Source organism: Uloborus diversus, unplaced genomic scaffold, assembly GCF_026930045.1.
Source record: "Uloborus diversus isolate 005 unplaced genomic scaffold, Udiv.v.3.1 scaffold_381, whole genome shotgun sequence".
Taxonomy (NCBI): Eukaryota; Metazoa; Arthropoda; class Arachnida; order Araneae; family Uloboridae; genus Uloborus; species Uloborus diversus.
In genome coordinates this window covers 38757-59798 of record NW_026558551.1, presented here as the reverse complement: position 1 = coordinate 59798, position 21042 = coordinate 38757, and the positions used below count along the sequence as shown (strand labels likewise).

The following is a 21042-nucleotide window of genomic DNA, read 5'->3' as shown; positions in this document are numbered from 1 at the left end:
CGTTCATTTATACTTAATATGCATACTGAAATACTTAATCACTTATTTGGTGCCTTTCTGTACTGCTCAGACCGTAAAAAGCTTATTTACAAGAAACTGCATTTTGGGATTTACTTAAGACAAACCAGAACAATACATACATTTGGGGCAACAGTACATACATATTTGGGACGGAATTAAGGATTGGTTATGTTTTATTAAAGGAATTACTTAAGTGTTACATATTCCTGAAGGTTGTTGGTATAAGCCCCGGATGCTACAGACTTCAAAATTTCCAATTGGATCGTGAGTAGAAAATAAATACGAGTACGTTAAAACAACTTACGTCTAGGCTTTTCCTCCTCATTCCTGGAGATTTTATAGGAGTCACGGGAGGTGACTTAGCAGCTTTTTCTTTGAGTCTTGGTGATCTGCGTGGAGTAGCAGGATCACCTGCTGGAGAGAAGAAAAAACATGAGATTTATTAAACTAAGAAGCAGTAGAAATTGAAGTTCGTGACTTCGTGACGTCGAAAGTCGAAGTTGGCTTTTCTTACTGATCGGCTGAATTACAGTAACGTGGTGGCTTGGCGCCTTTGGATATAAACAATAGTGTTGCGCGATCATTTGTTTACATTTTAAAACTACTGTTAATGTAATTTATTGTTTTTTTTTTTATTTGGCGAAATATTACAAATTGCAAAGAATTGTCTCTTTTTTTAAATACTTTTTAGTCATTTTAGTTGAAGAATGTGTTTATTTTACATCGGGAGGGGTGGGGATGAGTGGTTTTCACTTATTCAGAGAACTGTTTTTACCTTTATCATTTTTCTAAACGATATCTTTTTCATATGGGGGATGTTGCAGCGGGATTTTATCTTTTGGGTATGGCTGAAAGAACAAACCATCAAGTATGAGAGAAAAAATAGTTAATAAAACAACTGCTCAGTGGGCTTTAGATAAACCAAGTTGTAATAAATATACGCAGTCTGACACCAAGCAACTTAAAACATTTTCTTTTTACTTATTTTTTTCGACAAAATGATTCAAACACTTGATAGTTCATTGAAACTTTTTAACTTTCCACTTTATGAAGTTTGAACAGAACAACGTTTGTCGGGTCCTCTAGTATTATATATATATTTATATGAGGATGGAAAAGGAGACTGCTTTGAAACACTACGGCGATCGAGACGCGCATTGATTTCATCAGTACGGGATTCTTTGATGTGTTTCATGGCGTTGATTAGGCACGATATCACGAAGGTCCTAGCCGAAATGAAAAATGTGTTGCTACTGCAGTTGCCTTGAATTTTTCGTTAATCATAGCTTACTCTAGTTTGCATCTTCATTCCAGACACAGAATAAATTGAGTAGAGTGCGCCTCTGGTTAGTTGAGCTGTAGCCTTGACTATGTTTACCTGTTTTAGGGGAATTTAGTGAAAAATAAATGTTATTGGCTCGGATTTTAGTTTCCAAAACAAAGGTAAACATTGTCCGAGTTGGAAGTCCAACTTCTAAGTTGCATAGTACCCAAGTATCGAAAAGGATCTGAGCAAGAAGATTAAAACGAGAAAAAAAAATCGTAAAAACACAGTTAACGTGTTTCGGGGTTATTAAAATTAAAAAAAAAAAGAAAGATGTAATCTTATGAATGTAAGGACATCCAACTAAAGGATCAATAGGCCTTATGAATCAAAATATGATCGACATAAGCGATTAAAAAGCTTTATAATAAAAAAAAACTAAAACACCCATACTGTTTTTACTTCTTTTTACATACGAAACGGAAGTATTGTAGTCTCAAAACAAATTCCGTTAAATTTCGGCAAATCCACGAGTAAATATTGAATAGTTTTTCAAAGCATATTACTGTATCATGCAGAAATACTACGAAAAAGGAATTATTTAAAGATTTACTTAACAGGAAACTTGCTCAGTTCAACAGTCGCTGAAAAGAGTGGACATTTTTTTTACAAATTTCTGCTGGAAAGTTAGGGATAAAAATATTATTCGTGTCAAAAAAATATTAAAAACGGATATTGTAGAATTTGGGTAGAATAACTCTGTACTAAAGTAATGCGGGAGGGACTTAAAGATTAATTGAAAAATAAGGGAAAGAGCATACCTTGGGAGCTAGAGCCGACTTTTTTTGGAGACGATACGACCCGAAGATGCGAAGCCGGTGCAACCGATGAGCTGCTGCCTGGTTGAGTGGAATCTCTTTTCGAAAACACGACAGAGCTGGTGGTGGACATCAGAGGAGCTGCAGTGGTAGGGGCTGGAATTGTGGAGACAGGTACAAGAAAAGAACTAGTGGCTGGAGGAGTCGAGTCCGTGTCAGAAGGGTCTATTGAACCACTGGATGACAAAAGAGGGGCGGTTGTGGCGTATGTGGGCAAGGCAGGTGCAAGAAACAAGCAGGCGCGAGGCGTTGAATCTGTATCAGAAGGATCGATGGACCCACTCGAAGGGACTTCTGAAGCAGGAGCAGCTGTGGTGGTGGGGGTCTTATCTTTTGGAGTCGAGTCGCTTTCCGCTGGCGCCACGGACTCCCCCGATGAGTCTCCAAATATCAAGCGCCTCCTTGTGCTATCGATGTTTCCCGCTCCTGGAGGCGTTGGGTCTACATATGGGGCCGACTCCGTGACCCCCTCCGTCGAAACTGGAATGCGTTCCAGCAAAATTCTCAGATCAGACGATGCTGATTCTATCTGAGACTTCGTCGTCACCCCTTCTGTGGTAGCCTGGACCAGCTCCTCTTTTGCCTCCCTTGCTTCACTGGTTGCGGCCCTGATTTCTGATGTCACCACCTGGGCATCATCCGTGGCAGCCTTTAACTGCTCCAACCGCTCGTCGCTTTTTCGACGAGCGGCGTCCCTGGCCTTTCGCCTCCTGTTCCTAAGATTAACCACTTCAGGGTCAACGGCAGAGGGAGCTGCAGGTGCCTCGTAGGCTTCGGGATCTGTCGAAGTAAATTTAGTTATGAGTTTGCGATGCATGATATTACAGAAAATATTCACTTCTAAAAAAAAATTAAAAACTATCTTTGCTCTCACATACGATAAGAAATAATTGTTTGTGCTGTATGAATATTTGCGCATTATAAAGACTTGTCAAAAAAGACATTTAAAAAGGCAACGCCTTTGTCAACACCTTTTACAAAGTATATTCCTTTTTCGAAAAGTCATTACATTACAAAAAGACTTCACTTAACGTTGCCAGATTAAAATGAGTCATGCATGTAATTAAGTTTAGATACATTAAAGTCATTACATTAGATCATCACATGTGAGAACGTCTGAAACTATAACAACTTCACAAAACTAAAACTTTTCCATACATCCTATAACTAAAAATAGGAGTATACCGTCATCTTCCTGAAATGACTAACAATTTTGGTTTGCTTATATGCCTCGATTAAATCATTTTTAACAAGCAGTAGAAATTTCCTAGATCGTTGTCCTTCATTTCGACAAAAGATAATACATGAGCAAATATACTTGCTTCCGATTATAAAGGACAGTCTTCACTTGCAGGATTTTCAACCACTTTACTATGCGCGTGATAATTTGAGACAAATAATATTTAATGTTTTCATTGTAATATTCATTGTAGGTATCTACAAATGTATCTATTTTTTTCAATAACTTGATCAAAAAAGCTTTAACGCAATTCACTTACTCATACTTCATACATACAAAAACTTGAAGTATAAAAATGGAATGCAATAGTTGTGATAATCACCAATACAGCCTGAGTAAAAACGCTTTAAGGCCAGTAAAAAATAAAAACAAAGAAAACGGGAAAATTAAATGATTTTAATAGTACTGAATTATTATTTATTTATGTTCATTTGTAAGAAATATCGCAACAGACAAATTTTGTCGAGTATTTAATTACCAGTAATATAGTGGCATATTCCAAGTTTGTATTTCAGCCAGAGTAATAACTTTAAGGCCACCAGTATTTCTTATACAGCAGCTAATAAGATAAACTATAAGCTGAAAACTATTCAACTTGTCGTTTTCATTTATTTCTTCGACGTTTTGGTGCTCTTTGTGAAGATGTCGAAAGTTAAGAAGTTTACTAATCGTGAAAGAGCAGATTGAAGCTTTTTATTCAACGTGGATGAGTAGCTGTACTATTGCAAAAAAGTAGGCTTAAATTTTTGTCAAAAAACGATAACACTATTTGAAGGTGTGAAAGTTTTATTTATGCAGCAAAGCTGGGTGAGCCTCAGTTACTGAATAGGCACAAAATAGAGTGTTTGAACTTTAGCCAGAAAGTCATGACCTGAGATAACCAACGGATATAAAATTTTTTTTGATGAAAAGTGGAATTTGGATTAACTGGACGGATGGAAGTACTATTAGCATGATTTACGAAAGAAAATCATCTCCAATCGCCAATGTGGAGGCTCTGTTATGATTTCGGGGTGTTTTGCTTTTAATGGAATGGGCTTAATTGCGTTTGTTTCGAATACAATGAATTCACAAGCATATCAAAATGCCCTCGGTAGTCAAATTTTAACCAAATGCTGAATTTACTGCTGAAGAAAACTGGAAGTATCAGCAAGACAATGCACCTATCTATTTAAGTAACAGTACAAAAAAACTGGCTCTTAGTCAACAATGTTGATATTTTGAAATGGTCAGCTAAGTCTGCAGATCTTAACCGAATAGAGAAATTATGGGGACACTTAGAAAGAAGAGCTTATGCAAATGGAGATTTTACTTCATCAATATACGTGAAATCTACTATCGAAAAAGAATAGTGCATCCCGAACTTCTACAAAAACTAGGTTCATTCATGAAAACAGGAATACTTGAAGTAATTTGGAGAAATGGCTAATACACAAGCTTATAAATGTTTGATTTTTTTGTCCCCATATGCTGTTTTCTATGGTGGCCTTACAGATTTTACTTAGGTTAAATATTGATCTGTAATATTTTCTGATAATGAAACAATTACAACTCATTTTAAACTTGTATTTAGGGTAAAAAATAATCTTTCGAATGATTTTTTGATTTTAATTTTAAGGGGTGTCCAATTTCGCAAAAAATTTCACTAGCCTTAAAGTATTTACTCCGACTAACATTTTTCATGAAACATGCAAACTGAAAAAAAATAAATATATATATATATATATCAATTAACTATGTAAAGAAATTTCTCACGTCTTTTTTTTTTTCATATACTAATATGCAGGGTACCGAATCCCCTTAATAAATTAAAACAAGTTTTGGAAAATTGTTTCAGCATTACATCTTCACCCAAAAGGTATAGGCCTCTGTCCGATCCATTTACACAAAATCTACTGAACTATTTTTTCTTTTTTTTTAGTCTCAGCATGTTATTTGCACTGACATTTAATACTTTTAGCATAAAAGATTTTACTGGAGCACAAAGTTTGTGGGGCTTAAAGAATTAATGAGTGAATACTATTGTACCTTCGGGGTTTCGTTAGAAATTGTGCATAATCTCTATAGATTAAAAAGAAAAATATTGTCAAAGTTGACAAATGTTGTGTCTAGCTAATGCGATTTCGCCAAAGAGACCCAATAGCCAATAGTAACTACAGCCATGAAAGTTAGTTCAAAATTACTTCAGACCCGGGGGCTTCACCTCGGAGCATTTTTTTTAAAATTTAAATTGTCTTTTTTTGTAATTAAGTTATAAGTTTACAAAACCTACTAACAAGGGCATGAATTAATGCCCACATCACTTAAAATATGTATTTTAGTTTAGTATTTCTGCAACGGATGAACTTTGTTCCAGTTTTAACTGTTAGCTCAAACAGGGTATAAGATACTTAACACCCCCCCCCCCGGCTAAAACTTTAATCCATGCCCACTTCAAGCTCAGAATCCGGAGCAAAATGGTACTTTAGTGAATGAGCTTGACAACTATTTTTCAAACGTACAAATTGGCAGTTTTGTTATGACTGAGATTACTGAAAAGCTTGGTACAAGTTAATTGAGATCCGTCAACGGGGGTGGTAGGGGGCTCTTCGAAATTGTAATAAGTCAATTATGTGTATTTTCACCGTGTTTTATTTTATCTTTGAGGTTGAGCGAATTATATTCTAATTTTAACTCTGATTCTAATAAATCACTTCTAAACGGACAATTTAACTAATCGCAAACCGAAGAAGATTGCAAGGATAACTTAAGCGCTAGAGAGCAGGGTTCGCAGCCAAACAGTTTTTCAAAAAAAAAAAAAAAAAATTATAGTCGCTATAGAATTACAGTTTTAAACACTGCAACTTTCGTTTTCAGTTTCTAATTGAAACAGAACTCAGTCCACCTTGTTTAATAACAGCTTTTCAAAAAAATTTACAAAATAAGTAACGGGCATTTTAATTCGTTTTTACTTCACTCGATCAAAAAAATATCTTCAAGAGAAGTTACTTCGCAAACCGCCATCGGGATTTGAACTTGTGTAGTCTGCACGCTTAGCGATTTTTTTTAAACATTACCAAGCTTAAGTTTAGCATTTAGAGTAATCATTTATATTTATGGTTATAGATCCATATATCTGCGAAAAACAATTAACTAGAAAACGAGGAATGAAAAAACGGGTTCCAAAAAAATTTCTTTACCCTTATTAAGGGTGTTAAAATAAGGGATCTTATTCAGTAGTTATAACAATGTACAACTTTAAAGACCGAACATTTTGAAACTATTAAGCATTTTTAAACATGATTAAGCAAAATGTAACTTGAAAGGGGAAGAAATATTGGTCCGACAGTCAGAAGATCATCTTCCGCCGTATATAAAGTTCTTGAATACTAACCATTATCAAAGACCTCTCGATAAGTCGTAGTTGATACCTCAGTCACATAGTCGGATTCTGCAAAAAAAAAAAAAAAAGACAAAGCCTGTTTCAATACACAAAAGTAAGCTTATTGCAACTTCTAACACAATTTCGGTTTCGTTGCTGACAAAATAACATAATGGGCGTTACGTTTCATTTGTGTAAAGTTATAGCCCAGCCAAAAATCGACTGCAGTTAAACTGCAAAAAAACTGGTGGTATTTGGAACCGAGCAACTGCAATTCAACAAAGCATTAATCTACAGTTCAACTGCAATACGGAGGTTCAAAAAGACTGAACTTTTTGAACTGCAGTTTTTCGGTTCCAAATACCACCAGAATTTTAAAATAAAAAAACAGCAGTTTTTTTGCAGTCTAACTGAATTTTTCTGAACTGCAGTTTTTCAGTTCCAAATAACACCAGAATTTAAAAGATATATATCTGCAGATTAACTGCAGTTCAACTGCAGTTCATTTTCTGCAGTTCTCTGGTTCCAAATACCACCAGAATTTCATAAAATGAAAACTGCAGTTTTTCTTGAGTTAAAAAAAAAATACTGAAAAAACGTTACCCACCAAATTAAAAATATTAGTGAACAATTAATAACAAATAGAATTAATGCGATAGAAATCCAAAACCACTTCAAAATTAAAGCTTAGACAATTCTTTAATAGAAATGCCGAAATTGACTACAGATAGATGTGCCTCATGCGTTTTAAAAACATCTAATTAAAACTTGAACTCTTCCTCTGAAATACAAATTAAGATTTTATTAATTTGGAGGACATTAAAATTGAAATTTTGCAGCCTAATTTTGCACGAAAATACATTGCTATGATTATGAAAGTAGTACAAAAAGTTTCGAGACACAATAACAAATAGAACTGTTTGTAAGAATAAAAAAAATCATGAAATTTGTCCAAATCGACCACGTGGTGCGAAGTAATTAAGTTAATTAGACTGGTTAATATTGAGATATCATAACACAATTTTTTTCATGGCTGGATATTGATAACATGAATATTCGCTCAAAGTTTTAAGTCAATCGGTGAAAAAATAAAAATTACAAAAATTAAAAACTTCCAATAAGGTATTAAATTTTCAAGCTAACCCTAATCTGCTATGCACTAATTAAATAAAAGTTAATTGCACAAATAATAACAGGTGAATTTTCAAGTGTCTTACCTTTTTGTAAACCGGAGTCATATTTCAGTCCTTTCGCATGGGATTTTGAACGATGAAACTTAAAATTGCACTAATAAATTGATTTCGAAGCGGAGCAAAAAACAGCGCGCATTCAGGGCTAAAGTGGTTACCTTCCTTCGTAGTTCTTTGCTGGGGAACCCCGCGGCGCGGCTAGTAGTTCGGCCCCGACCGCGGTGTTCCGGTGCGTTTGTACTTAGGTTCCGGGACACTGTTTCAAGCGATATATGTTCTTATTTAATTTTAAATTCCTTATTTTTTTTTCATAAGAGACTAATTTGACATTGTTTAAATCCGAATCCTTCTTGAAATTGGTATTTTTAAAAACCATATTTCCACCTACATTATTCAAAAGCTAATAAATATGGCATAACTTTACAAGTGTCAATGCCAAAAGTAATATATTTATGTTTTGAGCCAGACATTCACATTTATTTTATCCTCAATAATTTAGCTTTAATGAATTTCATTAGGTGCGGCGTGTGATCAAGGAACATGAAAGAGATCAAATATCTCAAACGTCACAGCAGCTCACATAAGGTCCACTCGTCATATAAAGCAATCGACCGTGTGACTCGCTATCTGTGAATCATCCCGTGCATAAAAAGAGCTAAGGTCACGATACGACAAAAATTAATTTAAATGAAATCAATCATGATTGCTCAAAAGTTTATAAATAAATAATAAGAATGTATAAATAAATAATAAGAATATATATATAAATAAATAATAAAAATATGTGAACAAATAAATACAATAGAAAATAGATAAAAAACATAAAGATTAAAAGTTTCAATGTTATCATCTTTCTTTTTTTAAAATGAAATTTACTTAATAGTACTTTTTTAAGGAGTCATACAGTCAGACCTCGTTTTGCAACACCCGGATTTCACGACATTCCAGATATCACGTTAATTATTTAAAATGACGAACACATAACATATCATTTCAATGCTAAGTCGAGCCGGATTAAACAGCAGTGTTTTATTGAAACTCCAGCTAGCACGACACTTAGAGCTGCTTGGACAAGATCTAATTTTTCTTCACAATTGAAATCTTTTCAGTAAAACGATAAAAACATCTGGAAAAGTTGATTGCAGGAATTTCTGAGAAGCGATAAGAGACCTGTGTTAGTATAGCCTATGCCTGTAGAATGGCGGGGCGGGTACGTAAGTTCTGCACGTAACGGATTTTAACGTTTGACATGAGGGACAATAGATAGGAATGCAAAGCACGTGAGTTTTAAAAAATGGACTAAGGAAGTAGTAATCCTTGCAAGCTTCTCTCATGGGAAAAGGAGAACATTCTTGAGACCCATATTAGATTTACAAGAAATACACAAAACCTTTTAACTATAGCAAAAAAAATAGACAACGTTCTTCTAAGTTTGAAAGGTAGGGATTAGCTTTTAGAATATCTTCACTTAAAAATCAACTTTGTAAAAAGTACGATTGTTTGAATTGTTATTCAACAAGTAAAAAAAAAAACCTTTCTGAAAAGTTTTACGGGGAAATAAAAATAAAATAGAGGTTTTTTTTCTTACGACTTTAAGCTTGTCCTTAAATAATTCATAATTACATTAGTTGAATTTGATCAATAATACCAAATTATTAATTAGTTTAATCAATATGTAAATTCAGTAAAATATTGTTTAGGCGTCAGTATGCCTATCTGTCATAGTCTTGGTTGTTTGCTATAGTTTTGGTTGGGGCGTTCAGTATTCATATAAATGGATAAATTCATTACTTGCATATATACAATTTTTGGAATTTCGAAAGGTGGTTGCTTTGAAACACGTAACTCAAAGGAATAAATAGTTAAAATTACAATTTATTTTTTCAGTTAAAAAATGAAATAATGTTACAAAAAGGAAAAAATTAAAAACACCGACACAATATAGCATATACTCGAGAAAATGATAACTTTTTTTTTTACTTACAAAAAAAAAGTGTAGTTTTTATGATGTTGCGTTTGAAACTTTAAAAAAGTCACCAAATAGTTGGTCCAGTTTGCTTCGATAGTAAAAATCTGCAAAATAACTGCAATTGCAAAAAAATATAAAATGAAAGCATTTTGCATTCACCAAAACAACTGCAGTATTTTTCAAATATACGCGAAAATTTCTTTTCATCTGCAGTTTTTTTGAAGTCGTTTTTTAGCTGGGAGAATGGTACTTGAAAATACGTATTAAATTCATTTTAATTTTACGTCTGATTAAAACTAATCTGAACTATTACCTGAATGATCAGCTGGGAGTAGAACAAGAACGAAAGATGAAATAATTATTTTGCGTTCAACAAATAAATATCTACGTTTTAAAAAAGTTAACGATTAGTTTTAACTATTTCAAATCATGAAGATATTTCCAAGCAATGACAAAGTTGACTGACAGTCGTCTTTCATCCTTAAATGTTTCAGTGCTTTTTCTTTTTTCTAATTTAAGTGGAGAGGTAGGGTGTGCGCAAAAGCATCATTAGAATTCATGCTCCCTCCAAAGATTAGAATGTTAAATAGAGAAAAAGTCCAATGATTTTGGTACTAGATTTATGTGAAGAGAATTGAAACAGTACCATAGACGACACACAGATGTAAAAATCCAAGCATCGCTGCCCGACAAAGAAAGGGACACATCATAATATTTCAGAAAAAAAGTACTAACTTAGGGTTTGGAAACTAAAATCTAATCTCTCTTTCGCTACAAAACTTGCGCTAAGTTAGCTAATCACTGCTGCGTGCAGGCGTATGCCATACGTAATCAATAGTGACTAGTCATTAAAATTTATTAATTTAGAAGAAAAACAATTTTAAACTTTTGGTATGCAGAATAGTTTATACAGCAAAACTTTTCAGGAAATATCCCATAACGGTTTTGAGATTAAATCAATTAAAAATGATATTGCCTTTTGTCAAATGCTGCTTTTGAGTTGTGTTCCTTTCCATGCGGTAGTATAATCTGTAAGCATTTGAAACCATTTGAGTGCAATGATCTACTTTTGCGGTGAAGGACACATCACCAGTGGAGGGAAAAGAAGCATTTCGTCATTTTGAGACCTGTAGAACTACATTCTGGATATTTTTTACTTTCCGATGCTTTTAAATTTCTTTCAACAGAAAAAAATCACGCATTCTAATAAATGTGACTAGAAGTGTGAGGGGAAAAGGAATTATAAAGACTAAATTACAAAATTTTAATCTTTCTTGATTTAGTCATTGAACAAAATGGCGACGGAAAGTTTCCGGTCTAAAGTCTTCAAAAATCAAAAAGCCTTTTTCAAACGTTATACATTATTTTTAAATTATATTTTAAGTAATCTGTAATGCTGAAAATTAAGGATTCAACTTTACTGTATATCAGTTTTCAAGTACCAAGAAACCTTACTATAGTACTATATTAATTAAATGCAATTAAAAGCAGCTGAAGAGCATAGTAAAATATATTTCTGGAAGCAGAAATTATTTGCCATCGTTTCTGCGATACCGTAAAATAAGGTTTCAAACTCGACAAAAACTTAAGGTCCTCAATGTTGAGCGTTTTGCTCACGGAAGACATATTTCACTCGCTTTAAAGATGAATGTCCTAACACATGCAGATGGTGGAATCATGTCGAACTTCGAACGTCTTGTGAAGTCTTTAAGTATGGCGTTTTCTTGAAATTTCAGACATTAGGCTCTTATATACTATCACCAAAAATATTGAGACAGCTTCGAAGATTCGCATTTTAAAAATTTCTCTAGAAATAAGAGATCAAATGACGCAGTGAGAAGCAATGGGATGTAAGTGGCGAAATTAAAATTTAGAGATAACCAGTACAAATGGGAGGCGGACCCCTCCTCTGTCTTGGAACAAGAGATAGTACTAGTAGTCTTGGTGAGTGCGACAGTATAGCATGATTTCAAAAAAAAAAAAAAAAAAAAAAAAAATTCAATGAAAGCCTACCTAGGACGTGATCTTTATAGTCGTTTTACTCAAGAGGTGAAAATGTCCACTTACATACCTTTGCTTCTCACTGCCTCAAAAGTTCTGTAATGTTTTCGGCGTTAAATGTATCATAACTGTCGTTTTCCGGAAAAAATAAAATCATCCATGTATTTAGGACACCAATGACGAATTTAGGAAAGAAAAGGTTTTTGATCATCTTGTATTCTAAACTAGCCACCTGCGGCGACCAGCTGGTCCGCCTTTTTACGCCATTCGCCTTTTTGCGCCAGAGTTGTCGTCTTAGGCGGCTGCTCAGACAATTTAGCGACGGTATTAATCAATGTTTTTCGCTTTTTTCTCAATATTATCATTCGCCTTTTTTCACCGATGTTGCCGCCTTCGGCGGCTGCTTAAACAAATTTCGTGGCGGTATCAATCAATCTATATCTATCTATATCATTAGTAGTTTCAATAAAATATTTTCTAGATCTATCTCCAGTTCCGTCGTTTGGAATATTTTTAAAGGAGGTGGAGACACAAACGACGTACTCTTCATGTAAATTTTGTAGAAAAATAACAAAACTCACTTCCACTTTTATGTGAAAGCATTGTTTTTTCAAAGTCATGGTGTGCGGGGGGGGGGGGGCACTGACATCCCGTTTAAATTCCTTAAATGACGGGCACGCCTCTTTCTTGCTGTCCATCTACTATATCGACCTCTATATTTGACTATCAACCTATACGATCTGTGCATATCTACCTCCTGACAGTACAATCTTTTTTATTTATATAAGTATTAATTCGAAAACAAAATCATTTTTTGTCCACTCAACCTCTACCTCTGTATCTACCTAACCTAAACGCCAATACGTAACAGAAACGAAGATCATGCAAAAAATCGCGGGCTTTATTTAATCAAAGTAGCCCTCAATAATAAAGGCACTATGTTCCCCGTAGTGTTCAAAAAGTAGCTTTTGCAAAAAAAAAAGGTGAAGAGAAGGCAAACGATTTCAGTTGGATCACGTGATGAGGTAAGCTCGGAATCAGCCGGCAAGCGAACAGCTCGCGTTGTGTTCTGCCATTAAAAAAATTGTAAAAAAACTATTGCGTATTTTTCAAAATTTTTTTCCTCTGAAGGGGGCGGAATGTTTTTTTATTACCGACTAAAATTTTAGAATTGAGGGTTCAATACTTGTCGCAGGATGGGTTTCGAAAAAAACAAAACCCAGAAAAAAATGTAAAATAAAGGTTTTTCAAAAATCTATAAAAAATACAAAAATTGCTCTATCTTCAAAATTTTTTCATTCATCATATTTAAAATTAAATTTTCTACAAAATAGTACAAAAAATATCCGTCTGGCGCGATTGGTTCGGGATCTGTGAGGTCAAAATACTAAAAAGTGCTAAAAACATAAAACATTAAATCACTTTTTTCTAACTAAAATATCAAAAATCGAAGCCCGAGGTGCACATTTTCAGCAAAAACTGCACCTGTGTACCAAATTTCATCTTTCTAGGCCTTACCGTTTTCGCCACACACACACATACACACTAACATCTTGTTTTATTATATGTACTAGCCGCCTGCGGCGACCAGCTGGTCCGCCTTTTTACGCAATTCGCCTTTTTGCGCCAGGGTTGCCGCCTTCGGCGGCTGCTTAGACAATTTAGCGACGGTATTAATCAATGTTTTTCTTTATACATCAATATTATCATTCGCCTTTTTACGCCAATGTTGGCTTCTGCGGCGGCTGCTTAAATGAATTTTGTGTTGAATAAAGTATTTTCTAGATCTATCTCCAGTTATATGTCCTTGGGAATATTTTTAAAGGGGGGGGGGGCACAAAGGGCATACTCTTCATGCAAATTTTGTCGGAAAATAACAAAAAGCACTTCAACTTTTATGTGAAAGCATTGTTTTTTCAAAGTCATGGTATGTGTTTGTGTGGCGGGGGGGGGGGGGGCTATTGATCCCCCGTTGAAGTTCCTGTATTTATTAATGTCTATCTACTGTATCCACCTCTATATTTGTCCACCCTTTCTCTTTATCTATATATACGATCCATGCATATCTATCTCTGATAGTAATTAACAATCCTTTTCTTTGTAAAAAAAAAAACTTTTTTGCCCACTTAATATCATCTCTCTATCTACCAAACCTAACCACCAATCCCTACAAAAATCATGCAAAAAACCGGGCTTTAACTATTTACTTAAAACTGCACGCAAAAAATGGCCATGTGTTCTCCGCAGTGTGCAAAATGCAGCGCTTGCAAAAGAAAAAAAAAAAACACCGCTTTTATTGAATTAAAATGCGCACAAATATTTTACCAAAAATAAATATAGCAAAACGTCCAGAAAAAAAAGTTGGAAAAATAAAGGTATGAAATCTCTGAAAGTTAAAGGAAAAAAAAGTGAAGAGAAAGCAAACGATTTCAGTTAGGTCACGTGATGAGGAAGTGCGGAACTCAGCCGGCAACGCTTACAGGTCGCGTCGCGTTCTGCATTTAAAAAATTGTAAAAAAAAACTTTTGCTTATTTTTAAAAACTTTTTTTCTTCTGAAGGGGGCGGAATGTTTTTACTATTACCAACTGAAATTTTGGAATCGAGAGCTCAATACTTTTTGCAGGACGGGTTTCGAAAAAACTAACCCAGAAAAAAATGCAAAATAAAGGTTTTTAAAAAAATTATAAAAAATACAAAAAATTGCAATATCTTCAAAATTTTTTCAATCATCACATTTAAAACTAAATTTCCTACATTATAGTACAAAAATTATTTGTGTGGTGCGATTGGTTCGGGGTCTGAGGTAAAAAGTACTAAAAGGTGCTAAAAAACGCATAAAACATTAAATAACTTTTTTTCTAATTAAAATATCAAAAGTCGAAGCCCGAGGTGCACTTTTTCAGCAAAAACTGCATCAGTATACCAAATTTCATCTTTCTAGGCCTTACCGTTTTCCTGGGATGCGCGCCACAAACACACACACAAACATGTTATTTTATTATATGCATAGAAGATAGCGAGGCCTAAGTTAAAAATGTCAATAAAAGTTTACCTACTATGTGCATTAGTTTGCCCCGAAACAAAAAGTGGTAATCCCTATTTGCAATACCCCACAAAAGTTGCGTGTTAGGTTAGTAAAAAACAGATGAAAAAATATTATCCAGTTCGAACAACTCCTTGGAGTTTCTACGCAAACTGGAATTTCTCTAAAAATGGGAAAAAATGGTCAAAACCTTTCAAATGTTTCGATTCAAAACTCTTTTTACATATCTTTAAAATATTTTATGTTCTTTACAACTCCTACTTCAAACGTAATCCTTAATATTTCGCGAAATAAGCCTTTTCTTCCTTCGTACTCCAGTTATTCTTGTTTTGCAATGAATGTGCACAGTGCAAGTTTTAGTTGGAAAAGCAATTAAAATTTATCACAGAAACAGCCAACAACTAAGCACAAAAAGGTGGCTCCATTTCGTTTTCCATTCTGTCCCTACCATCCACCAAGAAAAGTTATTGAAATATATACTATTACTAAATGATTTTAAACAGCTTTCTATTTTTAAATTAAGGTTTGAACTTGAACTCAGTTTTGACACTGATGATTGCGAGTGTAAATCTCTTAATAAATCCATAACTTGCTTTTTCCATAAATAATCTGCTTAATCACTCGCATGTTTATAACACTTTCAGTATAGTTTGACCACGAAAAGAAGGTGGCTCACCTTAAATGAAAACATCATTTGTATAATTGTTATTTCGGAATAGATAGGGTCAGCAAGAGCTTGCCTTTTACTAATGGGTGCTTTCTAGCAGATTGTCATATTACAAATGAAACAAATGTTGTTTCGCTTAAAGGTCAGCCTTCTTTTCGTGGTCAAGCATTAGCTGAACTGTGAAATATTGAAGACATTATAAGTAAAGTTGTAACTGTTTTTCGAAAATCATCTGCTATTAAATTTGCCAGAACTCGATCGGAGGATGTCGATATTTTAAAAACCGACTAACAAGGCGAAAAAAAATAACTCGATAAACTTTGAGTCATTAGCGTTCGTTAACGTGGGATAATGGAGTTATAGAGCTGCATGTTTTTAAACAGAACTGCTAATGATTTCCAGACACTCTTAAGTTATATCTTAAATTATGATTAAATTTGGTTCCAGAAGAGAAATAGAAAAAAAAAAATACAAATAAAATTAGGCTATTTTGTCATTTCGAGAAAGTTGTATGCTTTCTAGAAATGATTAAACTATCCAGTTTTTTTAGTCATTAAAACGGAGAAAAGTTAACACACTGACCAGTCGTTTAACTTTTACAGTTTAAATCTTTACAACTTAATATTGGAGGAAAGAATCCTCTAAAAATCACAGCAGCGTTTTCCGATTGATAATCTTTTGCATGAATGCCCTTCTGTAATTCAACTTCTTTGTATTTTGACTTGAATCCACAACCATGGCCGATAACGAGTTCTCAAAATAGGCAAAGTAGGTATTTCATTAAATCACCGGATCCACGAGGTTTTGGACAGTATCACGCTATCAGCAGATTGTATAATTTTCGATGTGTGCACAGGTCTATATTTCATGCAGGTTTCGCTTTTTAAAAATGTCTATTCTTGAATCACACTGAAGCATAATTTATGCTTTGACCTACGAGTATCTTCAGATCGTTAATAGCAGTTCATCTTGAAAAATATACAAGTTTATAACACCATTAGCACAGATTACCGAGAGATAATGACTGAAATGTGTTTACTTTTTGACAGCAAGTTCAAGGTCACGTTTTCTTTTCTGAATTACATTGACAATAAGAATCAAATACGTTTTCTCGCTTTTGAAGTTAGTTTTTAAAATTTCTGGCAGAGTAAATAACATTTCATTTTTCAAAAACGGTCTAAAGTTTACCAATAACTCTTTAAATTCTTTAAATATTTTTCTTTAACAGTCTGGCCGTTGAAAGGATTTTCACATAGGTTAGCGTGTCTATAGATTAGTATTTAAGGTATACGCAATAGATGACTCAATCCAAAGTCCAATTTTTAAACCTTGATTCAAAGGTAAAACCGGTTAAAACCATATATTAATTCTAAATATGTGCACATTCCTTGTAAAAAAATGATAAATTAACTATAAAAGAAAATGTCAATGTGCAAAAAAAAAAAAAAAAAAAACCCAGAAAAGCCGATTTTTTGTTCATTGCGCGAAATTTTAAGGCTTACGTACGAGCAGAAAACTGTGAAGAATTTAAACAACTTCAATGATACGGGAAAGGAGTATTAAAATGAAGTATTTGAATGGAATTAAAAGAAATTTTAAATTTTCATAAAAGATTTTGAAAATGTACTATTTTTTCCTATTTTTGGAGATTTAAGATTTGTTAGAACCCAAGGAAATATTCTAAATGGATAATATTTTATATCTGTTTTGCGCTAACCAATACACAACTCTCGGGGCTATTGCAAATTGAGGTTTCAACTTTTTTTCGAAACAGCTTAATATGCATACATTTTACCTGTTTTCGTAAAAATATCACTTACATTCAAGATGATATAAACCTTTATTTCAAAAATAAGAATTTTATTTGAAGGGTTTAGGATCATAAAGTAGAGTTTCAACAGTGCTACTCCTAGTAAAACAGTATTTGAAAATAATCTACTATGACTCAGTGCGTTTTAAAGAGGAATTAAAATACAGCTCATTAGATCGCTGATATATATATTTTTAATTTAGAAATTCAACTGCATGGTTTTTGCGATTTATTAAATTTACTCGTCTTTTCAAGGTATGAAGCTTATAACTTGCAATCTTTCTCGAATGGGCAGTAGAAAATTAATTGCTCTAAACGCTCATATTGAGTACTTTCAGTCTTGGAGATTTATTGTTCTTAAGCTGATATGTGTAAGCTAGTTTATTTAGTTTCCGCCGAAAATTAAGCACGGAAAAAAAATCGTCAAGTTCAAGCATTTCCCAATTGTTGACCTGGTATACGAAAGTTGTTTCTTTAAATATCTCGAAAACTCATTCCTGCTACTACTGCACTTTTTCTTCTTACGGCAGTACTATCTTAAGTCTAAACTACTTTCGCAGAAAAACATAAGAAACAATCTACACAATTTTGCATTCTAACGTTTTGGGAATTACTTTCCTGGCAGAATCGAAATTCAAATTACAGTACTTCGAAAATGGAACCCAAATTTGGTTTTATTTTTTCCATTTGTTTTGTTGAATAGTTAGAACGAAATAAAAATGTACGTAAATAGTTTTCTAGTTTGCGCCTTATTATGGCTTAAAATAATAGCTTATTTATAAGTAGAAATGGTACAAAAAGTTATATTTATCAAGTCTACAAATGTGTTAAGTGCCCCTATAGCTGGGGAGACTTGATCCAACACCTAGGGAGCCATGACCCCCCCCCCCCTTCCTCATGAAAGTCAGGAGACTCGTAGATATTGAAATCTAACGCAGGTTTGATTTTGCCTTTATAAGTGTTTTTGCTTTAATAAGTGATACTTGGAAGTGAATGAACAAATGTTCACTATTTAGGTGAAGTGTTGCAGATTTTATAAAAAATAATCTCATTGCACATCAGCAAAAAACAGAAGTCTATTTCAAAGCTTTATCAGCTACGACCTAAATAATATTTTAGTTATTTTATTAAGAAACAAATCATTGGATTTAAAAGATCATTAGTATTTTAGTTATTTGTCGAAAAAAAAAACATTTATTAAACTAACATATCTTAGTTATTCTTTACAGCAAAAAACCTTTCTCTTTCACAATATTAAAATTATTGCTTAAATAAAAGCAAATCGTTTAGGTCTAAACCACAATACTTCAGCTATTCACAAACAAAAATCCATTGAAAATTATTCTTTGGGTCAAGTCTCTCTGGTTATCTTGGGTCAAAGCTTCCTAAGTAGCTTTTTTTGTTTACCTAAACTTTTTAGGAACCTAGATCAAGAAAATCAAATCATAAGGCCTAAATCACACTAATCTATTCAAAAAAAAAATCATTGAAAAAAAACAAATTAATCTTTGGGTCAAAGCTCTCTAGTTTTTTTTTTTTTTGTTTGTTTACCTTAAGGTTTTAGCAACTTAGATTAATGTTATATAAAACTACTGTATATCGATAGACAGCTAGAGAAGTGACTAAAGCATATATGCTTTTAAAATTCTATTCCTCAAAACTGGAGGATAAAATCTAAAAAATTTCAAAATCTTCAAAATTAACTTTTTTCGGGCAGTATTTAACATTGAATTTCTTGAAAACCATTGATAATTCTGAAATGGCTAACATCTTTAAAATATTGTTGTGTGACTGATCATCCAATAATATGACTAAAACTTTCCGCAAATATCCTTTTCGTGGAAAAAATTCTCATGGGTCAAGTATCCCTATGGGTTAAACCTTCTTAGTTTCTCCTATATATACCGGCGTCAGAAATTGGGCTAAAACGTACATGAATGCATCAACCAAATAAAATACCAAAAAGTTCTTTTAAGAGGCAGTTTCTATACTATATGAAGTCATTTAAAAAAGTTTAGAAATTTTAACAGCACAAAAATATAGTAAAGCATTAGAGGCAGACTCTGTGGATACTTTTGCAATATTTTTTAAGTTTCGCCAAAGTAGATTAAACTACTACCGAAGTACTAAAGTATCACTGTCCTTTGTTCTTTTGAAAGGTTCAGCAATTCGGTCTAATTTCTGCTCTTTTATGAAAATGTCCACCAAATTGCAGTTACCAAGTCAAATTTTGGCAATCAAAACAGATTTTCTGTCAAGAGACTACTTGTTACATGGTAGTTCCAATATTCTGGAAAAAGATGTAGATTGAAAGAAGCGGGACTGATGGCTATGTATTCCGTTAATAAGTTTTACCTTAATAGATATGCAACTGATTTTTTTACACCATGTTTTGAAAATGACATGACTCGCGGCTCAATAATCGAGTACGTTTCTGTTTTATTTAAAGAGAGCGATAGAGACAGCCTACTCTTATTTGTTTGTAAATTTTCGGATAAATTTAGATTACATAATATTTTACTTTTTTCATTCCTGGTTTGTTCTTTTTTCGATTATTTAAGATAATTGCGTCCAAGAGCTTCAATCGGGACAGAAATTGCCTCTGCCAAACAAAGGTTCAAAGGATCATGGACACGTCGCATAATTACGTGACATGGGTTGACATGTCAAAAAGCACCGACTGATCTTTTGGACAACGGGTTCATAGCCCACCACCAAATATGCAAGATACCAACGCCTAACCATTACGTTACAGTTGACTGTATCGCTATTTAATTTTCATCAAAACGAAATTGAGTTATATAGTTAAAAAAGTTATGTACTACTGCTAGTAATCTTAACACTTTACAAAAATGTTAAATACTTACTATGCTCGAGGCAGAGCACTTTGTATTCCAGAGTTTTTATTCTCTCTTTCATTGCCTTTTCATTGTTTTCCAGCATAGTTACTTTTCTGGTATGCACAGTCTTCCACCTCTTGAACTCAGCAATGTCATCTAATACAGACTGTGGTGTGGCCATGGTCTCTGGAAAAAGAATAAGTTATGTTTCAGGTATATACGTAACTCCAATTGAATTAATTTATCTTACCAAAAACCGTTTTTAAGAAGTCAAAGAACATTACAGTGAATTCCCATGAGGTTTCATAGTTGTTTCTTTAGATATCAGTCGCTGCGAATACAGATTGCGAATTCAAGGTAGGGTTTTTTCATTTCGCAACTGGAACCTGGCTCCTTTAGAATACCTACAGGTGCATAGTTTTGTATTGAACTATCCTTCTTAAAGCAGGCAGAAATCGATACCATTCTGATTGATATCTCCTATTAAAACTTAGTCGAAATGTTTTCCATAAAATATTAATAGTTGAATGCGCCATTCCGTTAAGCCATTGACAATAATTCCATTAATAAACCATTTCTGAACTGAAAACGTTCTTTTGAATTTGCAGAGATTGTTCTACATTTTAAACGCCTACATCAGGAGTCTCCAAATTATGGCCTGCGAGAATATAAAAATGTGGTCGGCGGCAACTGGCCAATTTTTAATAAAACAAAACCAATATTACTGGGTATGTTTATTTTCAGTATGAGAATTTGT

General features: G+C 33.5%; 1 protein-coding gene across 1 annotated transcript; it reads right to left on the bottom strand.

Annotated features, from left to right (window-relative positions):
- Positions 1–325: 325 nt before the first annotated feature.
- On the bottom strand, positions 326–20466 carry LOC129233399 (uncharacterized; the record flags this gene model as incomplete). The annotated part of the gene is made up of 4 exons (XM_054867427.1): positions 20313–20466; positions 6777–6833; positions 2107–2943; positions 326–432 (listed from the first exon to the last, which is right to left on the bottom strand). Coding segments are annotated over exons 1-4 (1155 nt in total), but the record flags the coding sequence as incomplete, so codon positions are not given.
- Between the last annotated feature and the right edge of the window lie 576 nt (positions 20467–21042).